Source organism: Somniosus microcephalus, chromosome 4 (assembly GCF_052327205.1).
Source record: "Somniosus microcephalus isolate GS21.2 chromosome 4, FLI_Smic_1.0, whole genome shotgun sequence".
Taxonomy (NCBI): Eukaryota; Metazoa; Chordata; class Chondrichthyes; order Squaliformes; family Somniosidae; genus Somniosus; species Somniosus microcephalus.
The window spans coordinates 199,505,657-199,523,183 of NC_140990.1; the positions used below are offsets into that span (position 1 = coordinate 199,505,657).

At 44.4% G+C, this 17,527-nt stretch overlaps 1 protein-coding gene across 4 annotated transcripts in view; it reads right to left on the minus strand.

Annotated features, from left to right (window-relative positions):
• Nucleotides 1-17,527, minus strand: part of LOC147120126 (collagen alpha-3(VI) chain-like) — a 221,310-nt gene that overhangs the window by 132,360 nt on the left and 71,423 nt on the right. For all 4 annotated transcript variants that reach the window (XM_085985684.1, XM_085985682.1, XM_085985680.1 and 1 more), the window contains 2 exons: nt 16,369-16,965; nt 2,546-3,142 (listed from right to left, as the gene is read on the minus strand). In XM_085985684.1, the coding sequence (XP_085841810.1) occupies nt 2,546-3,142; nt 16,369-16,965 (1,194 nt within the window). The remainder of the gene's footprint in view (nt 1-2,545; nt 3,143-16,368; nt 16,966-17,527) is intronic.

Here is a 17,527-nt window from a genome sequence, read left to right on the forward strand (position 1 = left end):
AGTTCAAGGAACGATCCCTGCGGTACCCCACTAGTCACTGCCTGCCACTCAGAAAAAGAGCCGTTTATTCCAACTCTTTGCTTTCTGTCTGCCAACCAATTCTCTATCCAAGTCAATACCTTGCCCCCAATCCCATGTGCCTTAATTTTAAATGCCAATCTCTTATGCGGGACCTTATCGATAGCCTTTTGAAAATCCAAATACACCACATCCACTGGTTCTCCCTTATCTATTTTACCAGTTACAACCTCAAAAAATTCCAGTAGATTAGTCAAGCACGATTTACCTTTTGTAAAGCCATGTTGACTTTGTCTGATCCAGTCACTTTTTTCCAAGTGCTCTGCTATTACATCCTTTATAATGGACTCTAGCATTTTCCCCACTACCGATGTCAGGCTTACCGGTCTGTAATTCCCCGTTTTCTCTCTACCACCCTTTTTGAACAGTGGGGTAACATTAGCTACCTGCCAATCCATGGATACTGTTCCAGAGTCTATCGAATTTTGGAAGATGACCAGCAATGCATCTACTATTTCTAGGGCCACTTCCTTAAGTACCCTAGGATGTAGATTATCAGGCCCTGGGGATTTATCGGCCCTCAATCCCATCAATTTCCCTAACAGCATTTCCCTACAAATACTGATTTCTATCAGTTCCTCCCTTTCATTAGACCCTATGTTCCCCGACATCTTTGGGAGGTTATTGGTGTCCTCCTTTGTGAAGACAGAACCAAAGTATGTTTTTAATTGGTCTGCCATTTCTTTGTTCCCCATTATAAATTCCCCTGATTCTGACTGCAAGGGACCTATGCTTGACTTCACCAATCTTTTTCTCTTCACATATCTATAAAAGCTTTTACAGTCAGTTTTTATGTTCCCTGCAAGCTTACTCTCATACTCTATATTTTCCCCCTCTTAATTAAACCCTTTGTCCTCCTTTGTTGAATCCTAAACTGCTCCCAATCCTCAGGTTTACTGCTTTTTCTGGCCAATTTATATGTCCTCTCCTTGGATCTTATGCTATCCCTAATTTCCCTTGTTAGCCACGGTTGAGTCACCTTTTTTGTTTTACTTTTATGCCAAACTGGGATGAACAAATTCTGTAGTTCATCCATGTGATCTTTGAATGTTTGCCATTGCCCATCCACCGTCAACCCTTTGAGTGACATTCCCCAATCAATCCTACCCAACTCGCACCTCATACCATCATAGCCTCCTTTAATTAAATTCAGGACCCTAGTCTCTGAGTCAACTATTTCACTCTCCATCTTAATGAAAAATTCTATCATATTATGATCGCTCCGACCCAAGGGGCCTCGCACAACAAGATTGCTAATTAATCCTTTCTCATTACATAATACCCAGTCTAAGATGGCCTGATCTCTACTTGGTTCCTCGACATATTGGTCCAGGAAACCATCCCGTAAACACTCCAGGAATTCCTCCTCCACAGTATTGTTACTAATTTGGTTAGCCCAATCTATATGTAGATTAACGTCACCCACGATAACTGCTGTGCCCTTATTGCACGCTTCTCTAATTTCCCGTTTAATGCCATCCCCGACCTCTGCATTACTGTTTGGAGGTCTATATACCACTCCCACTAACGTTTTCTGCCCCTTGGTATTTCTCAGTTCTACCCATACAGATTCCACATCATCAGAGCTAATATCCTTCCTTTCAATTGTGTTAATCCTCTCCTTAACCAGCAATGCTACCCCACCTCCTTTTCCTTTCTGCCTATCTTTCCCGAATATTGAATACCCCTGGATGTTGAGTTCCCAGCCTTGGCCACCCTGGAGCCATGTTTCCGTAATCCCAAATCATATCATATTCGTTTACCTCTATTTGCGCAGCTAATTCATCCACCTTATTACGAATGCTCGTCGCATTAAGACACAAAGCCTTCAGGCTAGTTTTTTTAACGCTCTTAGATCTTTGGAATTATTATTTACTGTGGCCATGTTTGATTTAAACCCTTGATTTCTCTGCCTGTCACTTTTGTTTTTCTCCTTCCTGTCTTTTGCTGAGGGGTGACCTAATAGAGGTCTTTCAAATTAGGAAAGGTTTTGATAGAGTAGACACAAAGAGAGCGTTTCCACTTGTGGGGAAGAGCAAAATTAGAGGTCATCAATATAAGATAGTCACCAAGGAATTAAATAGGAAATTTAGAAGAAGCTTCTTTACCTAGAGAGATGGTGTGAATGTGGAATTTGCTACCACAGGGAGTAGCTGAGGTGAATAGTATAGACACATTTAAGGGGAAGCTAGATAACTATGAGGGAGAAGGGAATTGAGGGTAATGCTGATATAGATGAAGTAGGATGGGAGGAAAGTCGAGTGGAGCAGAACAGTCAACATAGACTGGATAGGCCGAATGGCCATTTCTGTGCTGTATAATCAATGTAAGATTATGTAATATAATAATTCTATGTGACTATCATTCTAACCCATTTATAATACAGCATTATAATTTTTTGAGTTGCAATTTTTTATATTTTGTGCGTGATAAATGATTTTTTTTTAACTAGAAATTGAATTCTCACCTCCAAGCACCGTTGTCCGGATTCGGATTATCCGATCTTTGTTCAGTGTTGTCAATGGTGACGCCAGACGTTGTTGAACTGTTTCCACATTCCGCAGATCATCCACCTTGAAAATATAATCAGGAGACAGTGAAATCTGTTGGAGTTCATCGTCATCTGCGTCTCCTGATCCGATACTGAAAGGTGCTACACCAGCCTGTTTCAGCGCCAATGCTGCCTGACTAACATCATCGGTGGACTTGCTGGCAGTGAGAAGGATCAGGAACTGGGGCACACCTTCCTCCGCTCTGCTTCCAGCAGACCTAGTGAAGATGTTCTTTGTGACGTAGTCCAGTGCTTTACCGGTGTTGGCTCCTCTCCCACCTATTTGCCCGAGATTATTTATTGCTTGATTCAGATCCCGATTTGTTGTGTATCTGTTTAAGTGGAAGTTGACACTGGGATCATCACTGTACTGCACTACACCAACTCGGACTTTGTCACTTCCAACATCAAAATTATCGACCACTCTAGAAATGAATCTTTGAACTGAAGGGAAAGCAGCTCTAACTTTGTCCGATCCATCAACAAGGAACACAACGTCCCTCTTAACAGCATCTGCAAGAAATGGAAAATAGATTTCTGTTTATTATTCAATACTTGTCTGGAAAAGCAAATAAGCACTCTTCAAAACTACCAGAACATAAGCTGATGGTGGACTGAAATATTATCTTTCCTTTATCTTTATGCTTGCTCTGTATTTAGTGGCACTGTCTCTTAATTGAACCCTAGGGGACAGGTAGACTTAAGCAAGATACAGCCAACATTGGGATCAACCAACTATACGGTCTTCTCATGCTGCCAATTGAGGCACTTCTAGATCCGAGCAGGGGTCACCATATTGGTTTGTTATTATACATTACATAGTATTCTAAGTGAATTATGAGGCTCCAGGTGTGATTATTAACTAGGTTATTAACTAGCCCAATGGAATAGTCCATTTATTCAATAATTGTAGTTAAGGCTGCTGGGTCAATTTCTCTTTCAGAAATGTAGTGTCATTTACATAATTTTGTTCAGAGCATTGTATTTTATGCCTATATCCTTGTGGCAAGAATTTGAAGAAAAATTATTTTATATCTGTAACTTGGATTCCTGAGAAAATGCATATTTTATAAAAGTTGCTTATTCAATCACTGTAGTGTGGCCCAACGTTTTTTTTAACAAATTTGTTTATGGGATGTGGGTGTCGCTGGGAAGGCCAGCATTTATTGCCCATCCCTAATTGCCCTTGAGAAGTTTGTGTTGAACCGCTGCAGTCCATGTGGTGAAGGTACTCCCAACAGTGCTGTTAGGTAGGGAGTTCCAGGATTTTGACCCAGTGACGATGAAGGAACGGTGATATACTTCTAAGTCTGGATGGTGTATGACTTAGAGGGGAACTTGGAGGTGGTGGTGTTCCCATGTGCCTGCTGCCCTTGTCCTTCTAGGTGGAAGAGATCGCGGGTTTGGAAGGTGCTGCCGAAGAAACCTTAGTGAGTTGCTGCAATGCATCTTGTAGATGGTTCAAGCTGCAGCCACGGTGTGCAAGTGTTGGAGGGAGTGAATGTTTAAGCTGGTGGTTGGGGTGCCAATCAAGCAGGCTGCTTTGTCCTGGATGGTGTCGAGCTTCTTGAGTGTTGTTGGAGCTGCACTCATCCAGGCAAGTGGAGAATACTCTATCACACTCCTTACTTGTGCCTTGTAGATGGTGGAAAGGCTTTGGGGAGTCAGGAGGTAAGACAATCGCTACAGAATACCCAGCCTCTGACCTGCTCTTGTTGCCACAGTGTTTATGTGGCTGGTCCAGTTAAGTTTCTGGTCAATGGTGACCTCCAGGATGTTGATGGTGGGGGGATCCGGAGATGGTAATGCCGTTGAATGTCAAGGGGCAGTGGTTAGACTCTCGCTTGTTGGACATAGTCATTGCCTGCCACTTATCAGCCCAAGCCTAAATGTCATCCACGTCTTGTTGCATGCGGGCATGGACTGCCTCATTTTCTGAGGAGTTGTGAATGGCACTGAACACTGTGCAGTCATCAGCGAACATCCCTATTTCTGACCTTATGTTGGTGGGAAGGTCATTGATGAAGCAGCTGAAGATGGTTGGGCCTAGGACACTGCCCTGAGATGCTCATGCAGCAATGTCCTGGGGCTGTGATGATTGACCTACAACCACCACAACCATCTTCCTTTGTGCTAGGTATGACTCCAGCCAGTGGAGAGTTTCCCCCACCCCCCCCCCTCCCCTACCGATTCCCATTGACCAGTTTTACTAGGGCTCCTTCATGCCACACCCGGTCAAATGCTGCCTTGATGTCAAGTGCAGTTACTCTCACCTCACCTCTGGAATTCAGCTCCTTTGTCCATATTTGGACCAAGGCTGTAATGAGGTCGGGAGCCGAGTGGTCTTGGCGGAATCCAAACTGGGCATCAGTGAGCAGGTTATTGGTGAGTAAGTGCCACTTGATAGCACTGTTGATTACACCTTCCATCACTTTGCTGATGATTGAGAGTAGACTGATTGGGCAGTAGTTGGCCGGATTGGATTTGTCCTGTTTTTTGTGGACAGGACATACCTGGGCAGTTTTCCACATTGTCGGATAGATGCCAGTGTTGTAGCTGTACTGCAACAGCTTGGCTAGAGGCGCGGCTAATTCTGGAGCACAAGTCTTCAACACGACAGCCGGGATGTTGTCGCGGCCCACAGCCTTTGCTGTATCCAGTGCGCTCAGCTCTTTCTTGATATCACGTGGAGTGAATCGAATTGGCTGAAGACTGGCTTCTGTGATGATGGAAACCTCAGGAGTAGGTCGATGTAGATCATCCATTCGGCACTGCTGGCTGAAGATGGTTGCAAACGCTTCAACCTTGTCTTTTGCACTCACGTGCTGGGCTCCACCATCATTGAGGTTGGGGATATTCTTGGAGCCTCCTCCTCCCATTAGTTGTTTAATAGTCCACCACCATTCACGACTGGATGTGGCAGGACTGCAGAGCTTTGATCTGATCCGTTGAATGTGGGATCGCTTAGCCCTGTCTACAGCATGCTGCTTCTACTTTTTAGCATGCATATAGTACTGTGTTGCAGCTTCCCCAGGTTGGCACCTCATTTTTAGGTACGCCTGGTGCTGCTCCTGGCATGCTGTTCCGCGCTCCTTATTGAACCAGGGTTGATCCCCTGGCTTGATGGTAATGGTAGAGTGAGGGATATGCCGGGCCATAAGGTTACAGATTGTGGTGGAATACAGTTCTGCTGCTGCTGATGGCCCACAGTGCCTCATGGATGCCCAGTTTTGAGCTGCTAGATCTGTTCTGAATCTATCCCATTTAGCACGGTGGTAGTGCCACACAACACGATGGAGGGTGTTCTCAGTGTGAAGACGGGACTTTGTCTTCACAATGACTGTGCGGTGGTCACTGCTACCAATACTGTCATGGACAGATGCATCTGCGACAGGTAGATTGGTGAGGACGAGCTCAAGTAGGTTTTTCCCCTCGTGTTGGTTCTCTCACCACCTGTCGCAGGCCCAGACTGGCAGCTATGTCCTTAAGGACTCGGCCAGCTCGGTCAGTAGTGGTGCTACCGAGCCACTCTTGGTGATGGACCACTTCTGCAGTAAGAGTCATTCATTTTCGAAGTTGCTGACTCCATCCCCATTTGCTTAAATGTGTCAGCCAGTGGCTCAGTGGGTAGCACTCTCTAGGTGGGAGGGGCTAGGAGTGAACAGGTGTTACTGATTGCAGCAGGGAGTTGGAGTAAGTTTGTAAAAAGTTGGTGGTGGGTTTTGGGGTTTTTGTTTTCAGGTTTTAGGGCCTTTTTGGCCCATAAAAAAGAGCCAGATGGCTGCTGAGGGGTCCGGAGCGCCGGGCCCCCTCAGAGGACAGTGTTCCCAAGATTAATTTAATTAGGGAAGAAACTGTGGTTGGAAGGGAAAGAAAAAGGCCCAAAGATTTGGGCCGGGACCCCAGGAGGTTTGGAAAAGAAAACACGGTGGTGGTTCAGTGCGAGGATAAGGAGATACAAGCTTGGGATATTATCCAAGCGGTACATGAGGACTGTGGCGAGGGAAGCTGCTTTGCCTGCCGACCAAAGCCAAATGTTGGGTTCGAGGTGACGGTCAGTGGCCGAGAGGAGGTGGAAAGACTTTTACTCAGTCTGAAAGTTGGCAATAAGTTCTTGGAGGTATCTCTGCTATATTCAGAAGAGGTGGTGGTCTCATTCTTAAACTTGCCAGTTTATATTGAGGACGATGTGCTAATCAAAAAGTTGGAGTCGTGGGACGTTAAAATTTGCTCAGCAATAAAGAGGAGGTACTATCCAGGAACACGGGTAGCAGATGGAACCCGTTACATAAAAGGTGCGGTTCCCAGAGGGGGTGAAGTCATTACCGTACAGCATGAAATTCGAGACAATGGAAGGACTGCAGTACTTTCGAGTACTGCATGATAACCAAATTAAGGTTTGTTATTATTGTCTTGGACACGACCATCTTGTAAGAAACTGTCCAGACTTGTACTGTTATAATTGCGGCGAGTCTGGACACATCGCTCGGAGCTGCAAGGCGGCGAGCTGTGGGGTGTGTCACAAAGGCCCCACCCGCTGTGAGCGTGAGGCAGAAGGAAGCTCTATGAGTGACAAGGAGATGGGAGAAGGAGCAGGAGGTGTGAGTGAAATGGCTGGAGGAGCGGAGGAGTCGGAGGACACAGCTGGTAAATTGAAGGAGAAAAGAGCACAGGAAGAGGCAGAAAATTGCGGAGCAGAGAACAGGATGGAGATGGTGAAAACACAACAAGTACAGTGGAAAAGAACAAAGGCAACAAGGGTCGAGTGCAGACTCGAGCCTTAATACAGTTCAGCTCTCGCTAAAGAATCTGGTGTCCGCGGGGGGAGAGGAGGCGGGAGCGGGGTGCGTGGTAAATGTAAGTACTCCAAAGAAAGACGGGGAGTCGGACATCTTGGTGAGCAGGAGGAGGCAAGACAAGGAGAGGGTGCAAGAGGCAGGGGCCTTAAAGGGGCAGCAGGACGGGATTGGCGAGACAAAGACATCAGAAGGGAACAATATAGGTGCGCCATTGTCCCAGAGAGAGAAGGATCAGGGAGCAAGGGTCAGAGGTGGAGATGAGGTCGAAGGGAGCGGCACTGTTGGAGAAACCGCGATAGCAGGAAGACTCTCTATGGGAGATGATGTATCTGACAGGGAGCAGGATTATGTATCTGACGGGGAGCAGGCACAGAGGGTTACAGAAGAGCTTGAGAGTGAGGAATTAGAGGGGGACAGAGACATGGAAGTGGGAGGTGGGGTGGCATCATGTGGAAAGGGAAAGGTTAGTGAGGGGCAGAAGGAGGGAGAAAGGGCAGCTCCCAGGCCCAAACTTAATGCAAGGAAGAGGCTGAAGCAGCAGGGAAGGTTCAAACAGGAGGTGAAAAAGAGTCGGAGGCTGCAGGAAAAAGCAACAGCTGGCCAAAAAGTTGGGAAGGAGCATGTGAGGAGGGAAGGGCCAGAGATTAAATGATGGGGAGATTATCGGGCATACTTCCCTTCTTTGGAGCCATGATTACATTGGTCTCGATTAATGTGAACGGACTGAGGGGCGAGAAGAAATTGCAGCAGTTGTTGCAGGGTTTTAAAGGGACGGACTTGTTGTGTCTGCAAGAAACCTTTTGGGATGAGGATAGTTGAGAAAGAGTTCAGAAGGTTTGGAAGGGAGAGGTGTTTGCAAGTTGTGCAAACAATAACCGTAGAGGGGTGGCTGTTTTGGTGAGTCCGCCCATAAAAGAGAACGTTGCCTTGGTGGACAAGGACACTGAGGGGAGATTTTTACGGCTCAGGGTAAAAATGGAGGAATTTAATTGCAATATCTTTAATATCTATGCACCGAACGACCATTGCAAGCGTCGCAAGTTTTTTCAGGGGTTATTCACTGAAGTGGCAGAGGTGGAAAATCCTTGTATAGTGGGGGATTTTAATGTATTTCTATCTCGGATGGACATTTCAGCCCAGATGACCTTTAAGGATGATAACTCCAGAGGGGTGATTGTAAAAATTATGGCAAATTTAAATTTGAGAGACTTATGGAGGGACCGGAACCCCATAAAAAGGGATTTCTCCAGATCAGGTTGGGTGGGTGATGTTTTAAAACAGAGCCGAATAGATTTTGTGTTAATGCGGGAAGGGTTAAGTTCTGAGCTGATGGAGATTTATTATAAAAAAGTATTTTTTAGTGATCACTCGGCTTTGGTTCTTAGAATTAGGAACAGCAGAGTTAAGATCGCTTCAGGGGTGTGGATTTTAAACAATCAATACCTGAAAGAAATTGCTTATAAAGAAGGGATTTTAAATATAATAAAGAATGCTCGGAAGGAACCTTTGTTCTTGAAAGAAAGAAGAGTTTGTTGGGACAATTTCAAATATGAGGTAAAAGTTTTTTCGGTACGTTATGGGAAAAAGAGAGCGGCAGCTAACCGGCGTCGAGAAGAGAATATAAACAAAAGGTTTATGGATGTCTGTAAAGCAGTTGACAGAGGGGATAAGGGAACTGAGGCTAAGTTCCAGGTGCTAAAGGAAGAGTGGGAATTATTGCAAGCTGAAAAATGCAAGGGGGCCATTCTCCGTGCAAAGGCTAGAGATGCATTGGAGGGCGAAAGATGCACTAGATATTTTCTAGAGCAGGAGAAGCTGCGACAGAGATTATCATTAATTGAAGAGTTGAAAGTTGGGGAGAAGATCATTCATGAAAGTGGGGAGATTTTAGAGGCGGCTAGCAGCTTTTATCAAGAGTTATATACAAAAGAAGACATTTCCAATTTGGCGATGGAGAAGGTTACTGCTTTTATTGAAGAGGGTTTAAAGGAGGATGAGAGAAGCATGTCATAGAGTCATAGAGTCATAGAGTTTTACAGCACAGAAAGAGGCCCTTCGGCCCATCGTGTCCGCGCCGCCCATCCACCCCTGTCCTGTCTAATCCCATTTTCCAGCATTTGGTCCATAGCCTTGTATGCAATGGCATTTCAAGTGCTCATCCAAATGCTTCTTGAATGTTGTGAGGGTTCCTGCCTCTACCACCCTTTCAGGCAGTGAGTTCCAGATTCCAACCACCCTCTGGGTGAAAAAGTTCCTCCTCAAATCCCCTCTAAATCTCCTGCCCCTTACCCTGAATCTATGCCCCCTTGTTATTGACCCCCCTACTAAGGGGAAAAGTTCCTCTTTATCTACCCTATCTATGCCCCTCATCATTTTGTACACCTCAATCAGGTCCCCCCTCAGCCTTCTTTGCTCCAAGGAAAACAACCCCAGCCTGTTTAGTCTTTCTTCATAGCTGAGGCGCTCCATCCCAGGTAACATCCTGGTGAATCTTCTCTGCACCCTCTCCAAAGCAATCACATCCTTCCTATAGTGAGGCGACCAGAACTGCACACAGTACCCCAGCTGTGGCCTCACCAGCGTTTTGTACAGCTCCATCATAACCTCCCTGCTCTTATATTCTATGCCTCGGCTAATGAAGGCAAGTATCCCATATGCCTTTTTAACCACCTTATCTACCTGTTCCGCTGCCTTCAGAGATCTATGTACATGTACACCAAGGTCCCTCTGACCCTCTGTACTTCCTAGGGTCCTACCACTCATTGTGTATTCCCTTGCCTTATTTGTCCGTCCAAAATGCATCACCTCGCACTTTTCAGGGTTAAATTCCATTTGCCACTTTTCCGCCCATCTGACCAACCCGTTTATATCGTCCTGTAGCCTGAGGCTTTCCTCCTCGCAATTTACCACCCCACCAATTTTCGTGTCATCTGCGAACTTACTGATCATACCTTTTACATTCTCATCCAAATCATTTATGTAGATCACAAACAACAAGGGACCCAGCACCGATCCCTGAGGTACCCCACTGGACACAGGCTTCCAGTCACAAAAGCATCCTTCGACCATCACCCTCTGCCTCCTGCCACTCAGCCAGTTTAGGATCCAACGCGCCAAGGCACCCTGGATCCCATGGGCTCTTACCTTCTTGACCAGTCTCCTATGCGGGACTTTGTCAAAAGCTTTACTGAAGTCCATGTAAACCACATCCACAGCATTTCCCTCATCCACCCCACAAGTCACCCCCTCGAAAAATTCAATCAGATTTGTCAGACATGATTTACCCTTGACAAAGCCATGCTGACTATCCCCGATTTATCCTTGCCTCTCCAAGTGGAGATTAATTTTGTCCCTCAGAATTTTTTCCAATAATTTCCCTACCACAGATGTTAGGCTCACTGGCCTGTAATTCCCTGGTTTATCCCTGCTACCCTTCTTGTATAGTGGTACTACATTAGCTGTTCTCCAGTCCTCTGGTACATCCCCTGTGGCCAGAGAGGTTCTGAAAATTTGTGTCAGAGCCCCTGCAATCTCCTCCTTTTGCCTCCCACAGCAGCCTGGGATACATCTCGTCCGGGCCTGGGGATTTATCCACTTTTTGGCCTGCTAAAACCGCTAGCACCTCCTCCCTCTCGATGCTAATATGTTCAAGTATGTCACAGTCCCCTTGCCCGATTTCTATGTCTGCATCGTCTCTCTCCATAGTGAACACAGATGCAAAAAATTCATTTAAAACCCCGCCTACATCATCTGGCTCTACACACAGATTGCCACTTTGGTCCCTAATGGGCCCTACCCTTTCCCTGGTTATCCTCTTGCCCTTAATATACTTATAAAACATCTTAGGATTTTCCTTTATTTTGCTCGCCAGTGTTATTTCATGGCCCCTCCTCGCCCTCCTAATTTCTTTTTTAAGTATGCCCCTGCACTTTTTATACTCCTCTAGGGCTTCTTCTGTCTTTAGTCTTTTGTAACTGCCAAAAGCCCCCCTTTTATTTCTAATGCATTTTTGTATATCCCTTGTCATCCAAGGTTCCCTTTGCTTGTTGGTCCCACCCTTGACCTTTACAGGAACATGTTGGCGTTGTACTCTTTCTATTTCCCTTCTGAAAGTCTCCCATTGTCTTGATGTGGATTTTCCTATAAGTAGCTGCTCCCAGTCCACTTTGGCCAGATCCTGCCTTATCATATTAAAATCGGCCTTCCCCCAATTTAGAACCCTTATTTCCGGGCCGTCTTTGTCTTTTTCCATGACCACCTTAAATCTCACCGAATTATGGTCACTATCGCCAAAATGCTCTCCTACTGACACTTCCACCACTTGCCCGGCTACATTCCCCAGAATTAGGTCCAGTATCGCCCCCTCTCTTGTAGGACTTTCTACATGTTGGCTCAAAAAGCTCTCCTGGATGCACTTTAAGAATTCTGCACCCTCTAAGCCTTTCACACTCTGACTATCCCAATTTATATTGGGGAAGTTGAAATCCCCCACTATTATTACCCTATTATTTTCGCACTTTTCTGAGATTTGCCTACATATCTGTTCCTCTATCTCCCCCTGACTGTTTGGGGGCCTATAGTACACTCCCAGCAAAGTGCTTGCCCCCTTTTTGTTTTTAAGTTCTACCCATATGGCCTCATTAGAGGAACCCGCTAATATATCATCCCTCCTTACAGCAGTAATTGACTCCTTAATTAATATTGCAACACCCCCTCCCCTTTTACACCCCCCTCTGTCTCGCCTGAAGATTCTATACCCCGGAATATTGAGCTGCCAGTCCTGACCCTCCCTCAACCATGTCTCCGTGATAGCAACAATATCGTACTCCCATGTATTCAACAACAACTTCAGTTCGTCCACCTTATTTGCAAGACTCCTTGCATTAAAATAAATGCCTTCCAGCCCTGCCATATTCCCTTTTGCCTTCGCATATTTGCTCTGCCTTGTTTTTTTCTCTGTATTTGGCTGTAAATCACCCCCTGCTATAGCTCCACTCTGTACCCCATCCCCCTGCCAAGTTAGTTTAAACCCCCCCCAGCAGTGCTAGCAAACCTCCCCGCAAGGATATTGGTTCCCCTCTGGTTCAGGTGTAAACCGTCCAACTTGTACAAGTCCCACCTTTCCCAGAAGCAGACCCATGTGTGACAAAGAAGTAGGATTAGCGGAAATAAAAGTAGCAATAAGTGGAATGAAGTGGGGGGGGGAAAGTCTGATGGACTAAGTGCAGAATTTTATAAAGAATTTTTCGAGATTTTACGTCCATTGCTCTTAGAAGTTTTTAAGGAAATTAAAATTTAGGGAAGCCTGGCCCCATCTATGAGGAAAGGTATCATAAGCTTAGCTTATATAAAAATAAAGGGGATAGACGGGATCTGAAGAATTGGAGGCCCATCACATTCTTAAATGTGGATTATAAGATCTTGGCGAGGGTTATGGCAAATCGTTTGAAGGAGGTGTTGCCGCAGATAGTTTTGCCCTCTCAGTCCTATGGAGTCATAGGCTGGTATATTGCAGACTCTGTGGTCTCAATCCGAGATGCGATAGAGCTCATGGAAGAGAGTGGGAGGGAGGCTTATATGTATTAAAGATAGATCAAGAGAAAGCCTTTGATAGGGTCTCTCATGAGTTTTTATTGAAGGTTTTGGAAGCATTTGGTGTCAGGGAAAATTTCATTCAGTGGATAAGGATTTTTTATTCAAACATATTTAGCTGTGTTAAATGTAATGGTTTTTTATCCAAGTATTTTCCGATACAGAGATCAGTGAGACAGGATTGTCCCCTGTCCCCATTGTTGTACACATTGGTAGCAGAACCATTAGGTTACATGATGCGAAAGAAACAAGGTGTAGATGGGATTGTGGTTCCCAGTTCTGGGCTGGTGTCGGTGATACACCAACATGCAGATGACACAACCTTAACATTGAGAAATGGGGAGTCAGTGAGGGAAGCTATGGATGTAGTGGAGGAATATTGTAGAGCTTCAGGAGCCAGAGTGAATTATAGTAAGTCCCAATGCCTGGTTGCAGGAAGGGGTAGGGGGAATGGTTGGGGGAAAGTCCCTTTAAGGTGGTGGAGGTTTTGGAAGTTCTGGGGGTGCAAGAAAGACAGGGAAGAAGTGGATCGATTAAATTGGGAACCGAAGGTTATGAAAATTAAAAAGATTTTGGGAAGATGGGAATGAAGGTGGTTGAAAGTGCAAGGAAATGCGACAGTGGTGTCTGCTCTCCTGCTATCTAAGCTATGGTACTTATTGATGGTGGAGGATATTCCCGAGTGGGCGGAAAAGTCCATCCGAGAGGCTTGTGTGAGGTTTTTATGGGAAGGGAAATCAGCCTTGGTGGCTTACAATACCATCATTGGACGGAGAAATCAGGGAGGACTCAATTTCCCAGATATTGATTTGAAGAAAAAATCCTTTAAAATACAAGTTTTTGGAAGAGTTGTTTTGAGCATTTTTTAAAACGAAGTGGGATAGCAGGGCAGAGGTATTGTATATGGAATACAATAATATATTTTTGAAATCGATTAAACTTCTCCCTAGGTTTTATAAAAGGGGGTTGTAGAGACTTGGGCCCAATTTTTAAAAAGTGTGCAATTTATGCCCGAGGGGTCTGAGGAATTTTTAGAACAGCCCTTATTTTTGAACAGGTGGGTCAACATTGAAGGAGAGGTTTTATTTAATCAAGCTTTTATAAAAGCTGACATTCTATGTGTGAAAGATATTTTATATGAGGTAATTCCAGGTTGGTTGTCGGAAGCGATAGTGAGGGACATGGTGTGGGAGGAGGATCAGGAGGTAGAGGAAAAAGCAATAGGGATCATGTATGAGAAGATTGTGAGGGCAATGCCACAGGATTGGATGGGAGAAATAAATGCGGAAATCTCCAAAGGAAGTAAAATGCGTCCTGCTTTTCCAAGCTCTCTGTTGGAGAAAAGGGGAGAGTTGGTCCAATTTGACAACTGTAATATTCGAGATTTCTATGAGGTATTTAGAGAATGGAGATTCAAGACACCTGTTGGTCAGGAGTTTTGGCAGAGTATATACCCACAGCTGGACTTCAACGGGATTTGGAAGGGAGTGTGGGCGAATTTTAAATGTCCAGAATGGATTGAACTGGATTTCAAATTGACTCATAACCAGATCTTACCATGACGGTCTTGTGCAAGATTGGACGAGTGGAGGGGGCAACTTGCCCAGTGTGTGGGACACGGGAAGAGACTCTGTCCCATTTACTGGTGTTATGTCCGCAGTTAAAGGATTTTAAGTACCATGTTCGACAGTTGTGTGAAGCATTTTTGCTGGGTGGGGACCGAAGAGCGAGAATGGGAATCCCGTGGGAATCAATTTTGAGATGGGGATTGCAGGAGAGTCTGCCCGAGTCTAGCGGAGCGGCAATTAATTTAATGTTCAGTTTGGCTAGATTTGTGATTGTGCAAAGAAGGAATGCTCTGTTTTTTAAGGGGAGGAGAATCAATCTAAAAGAGTATTTTAAATATAAGCTAAAAGATCATTATAAGGCTCTGTGGATGTTTTATTCAGAAAGGAATTTAAAGACAGTATTTTACAACCATTTTTTAAAGTACAATCAACTAATATATGTTACAGGAGACAAATTAAACTTCAGGTTTTGAGTTAAAATGTGGTGGCGGAATGGCTATGCAGAGCGGCGGAATTGATTTGTATCATACAATGAAATGGTCACGATGTTGTAAATGTTCTTAATGTTCAATAAAGTATATTAATTTTTAAAAAAAAGTGGGTAGCACCCTTGCCTCTGAGTCAGAAGGTTGTGGGTTCAATTCCCACTCCAGAGACTTGAGCACAAAAATCTAGGCTGACACTTCAGTGGAATGCTGAGGGAGCGCTGCACTGTTGGAGGTGCCATCTTTCAGATGAGATGTTAAACCGAGGCCCTGTCTTCTCTCTCAGGTGGACGCAAAAGATCCCATGGCATTAATTCAAGGAAGAGCAGGGGAGTTATCCCCGGTGTCCTGGCCAATATTGATCCCTCAATCAACATCACTAAAACAGATTATCTGGTCATTATCACATTGCTGTTTGTGGGAGCTTGCTGTGTGCAAATTGGCTGGCATGTTTCTTACATTACAACAGTGACTACACTTCAAAAGTACTTCATTGGCTGTAAAGGATTTTGAGACCTCCTGAAGTCGTGAAAGACGCCATCTCTCTCGCTCTAAAGCAGTAGTATTTAAACTGAAATGCAGAGACACCATCCAGAAAATCTATTTTAACTGGCCAAATTCATAGTGAAAAGTTGAAGTGCTTTCTCTCTTGTTACTGCTAAGCCTCAATGTCCTATCGTACACACACTTCCTCCTGCATGCATTCTCATTAACTAGCAGTCAGGAGTCAGGACATAGTTTCTGACTCCAACACATTTTTTCCACAGGACCTCTAGCTGATATTAATTGAGAGCCTCAGTCTTTCCTTCCTCCTCTCTTCTTAAGGCTTTTAAAGCGCCATCAGATTACTCCCTGATTTTGCATCACCTTCTCCTTTACTCTTTTGAACCTTGGCGATGATCTGCACTATATAAAAAAAAGAGCCATGATTTTTCACCTTGGTTTCTGGTAAAAACCTTACCAGCGAGAAAAACCTTACCAGTGGCAGTAAATTAAGAGTCTCTGTATCGCTATATGGGGTGTTAATGGGTGTACAGCATGTATGCTTACCGCTAGTTAACTGGCTGTAAAGTTTTGATATTCAATAGATTAAAAACAACCCTTGTATGGGTATAGCGCGCTTCTATATTACACGGCTGCGCACAGTAATGAAAGATTTTTGACCACTATATATCGGAATATCATTCTAACCCATTTATAATGCAGCATTATAATTTTTTGGGTTGCCAATTTCTCTATATTTTACTGTGCATGATATGTGATTTGTTTTTTTAAAGTAGAAATAACATTCTCACCTCCAAGCACCGTTGTCCGAATTCGGATTATCTGATCTTTGTTCAGTGTTGTCAATGGTGACGCCAGACGTTGTTGAACTGTTTCCACATTCCGCAGATCATCCACCTTGAAAATATAATCAGGGGACAGTGAAATCTGTTGGAGTTCATCGTCGTCTGCGTCTCCTGATCCGATACTGAAAGGTGCTACACCAGCCTGTTTCAGCGCCAATGCTGCCTGACTAACATCATCGGTGGACTTGCTGGCAGTGAGAAGGATCAGGAACTGGGGCACACCTTCCTCCGCTCTGCTTCCAGCAGACCTAGTGAAGATGTTCTTTGTGACGTAGTCCAGTGCTTTACCGGTGTTGGCTCCTCTCCCACCTATTTGCCCGAGATTATTTATTGCTTGATTCAGATCCCGATTTGTTGTGTATCTGTTTAAGTGGAAGTTGACTCTGGGATCATCACTGTACTGCACTACAGCAACTCGGACTTTGTCACTTCCAACATCAAAATTATCGACCACTCTAGAAATGAATCTTTGAACTGAAGGGAAAGCAGCTCTGACTTTGTCCGATCCATCAACAAGGAACACAACGTCCCTCTTAAGAGCATCTGCAAGAAATGGAAAATAGATTTCTGACAGTTAATGCTCATCTGTAAAAATTAAAGTGCTACATTAAAGGTCTTGTATGTCTGAAATGAGTCAATTCTATATTTTATTTGATTAAATAGTAATAAAATGCAAGCTTTTATTATACCATGAAAGCCTTGGCTATCATGACATTGAGGAGCTAGATAAATCAATAGAAATACTGGCATAACCCATGGAATTACAGACAGCTAATAATGCTCGTTAATCTCTCTTACAGTCTTGTCTTAATAACTCTCCCAATATAGTATCTCCAATTGGGTCGACCAAAAACAAATTAAGTATTTTTAATTTATATAAAGTTCCTGATGAGTGATTAGTTATTGGTGCAAGGGACAAATAAACATTTTGGGGTATTTGTTTGATTTATTAGTGGTTCACATTTAATTTTATCAATGTGAATATGGAATTGTTCTTTTTTTGCATCTCATGTCAGCTATTCTAATGAATACTGTGGCAACAAGAGCAGGTCAGAGGCTAGATATTTTGCGGCGGGTGTCTCACCTCCTGACTCCCCAAAGCCTT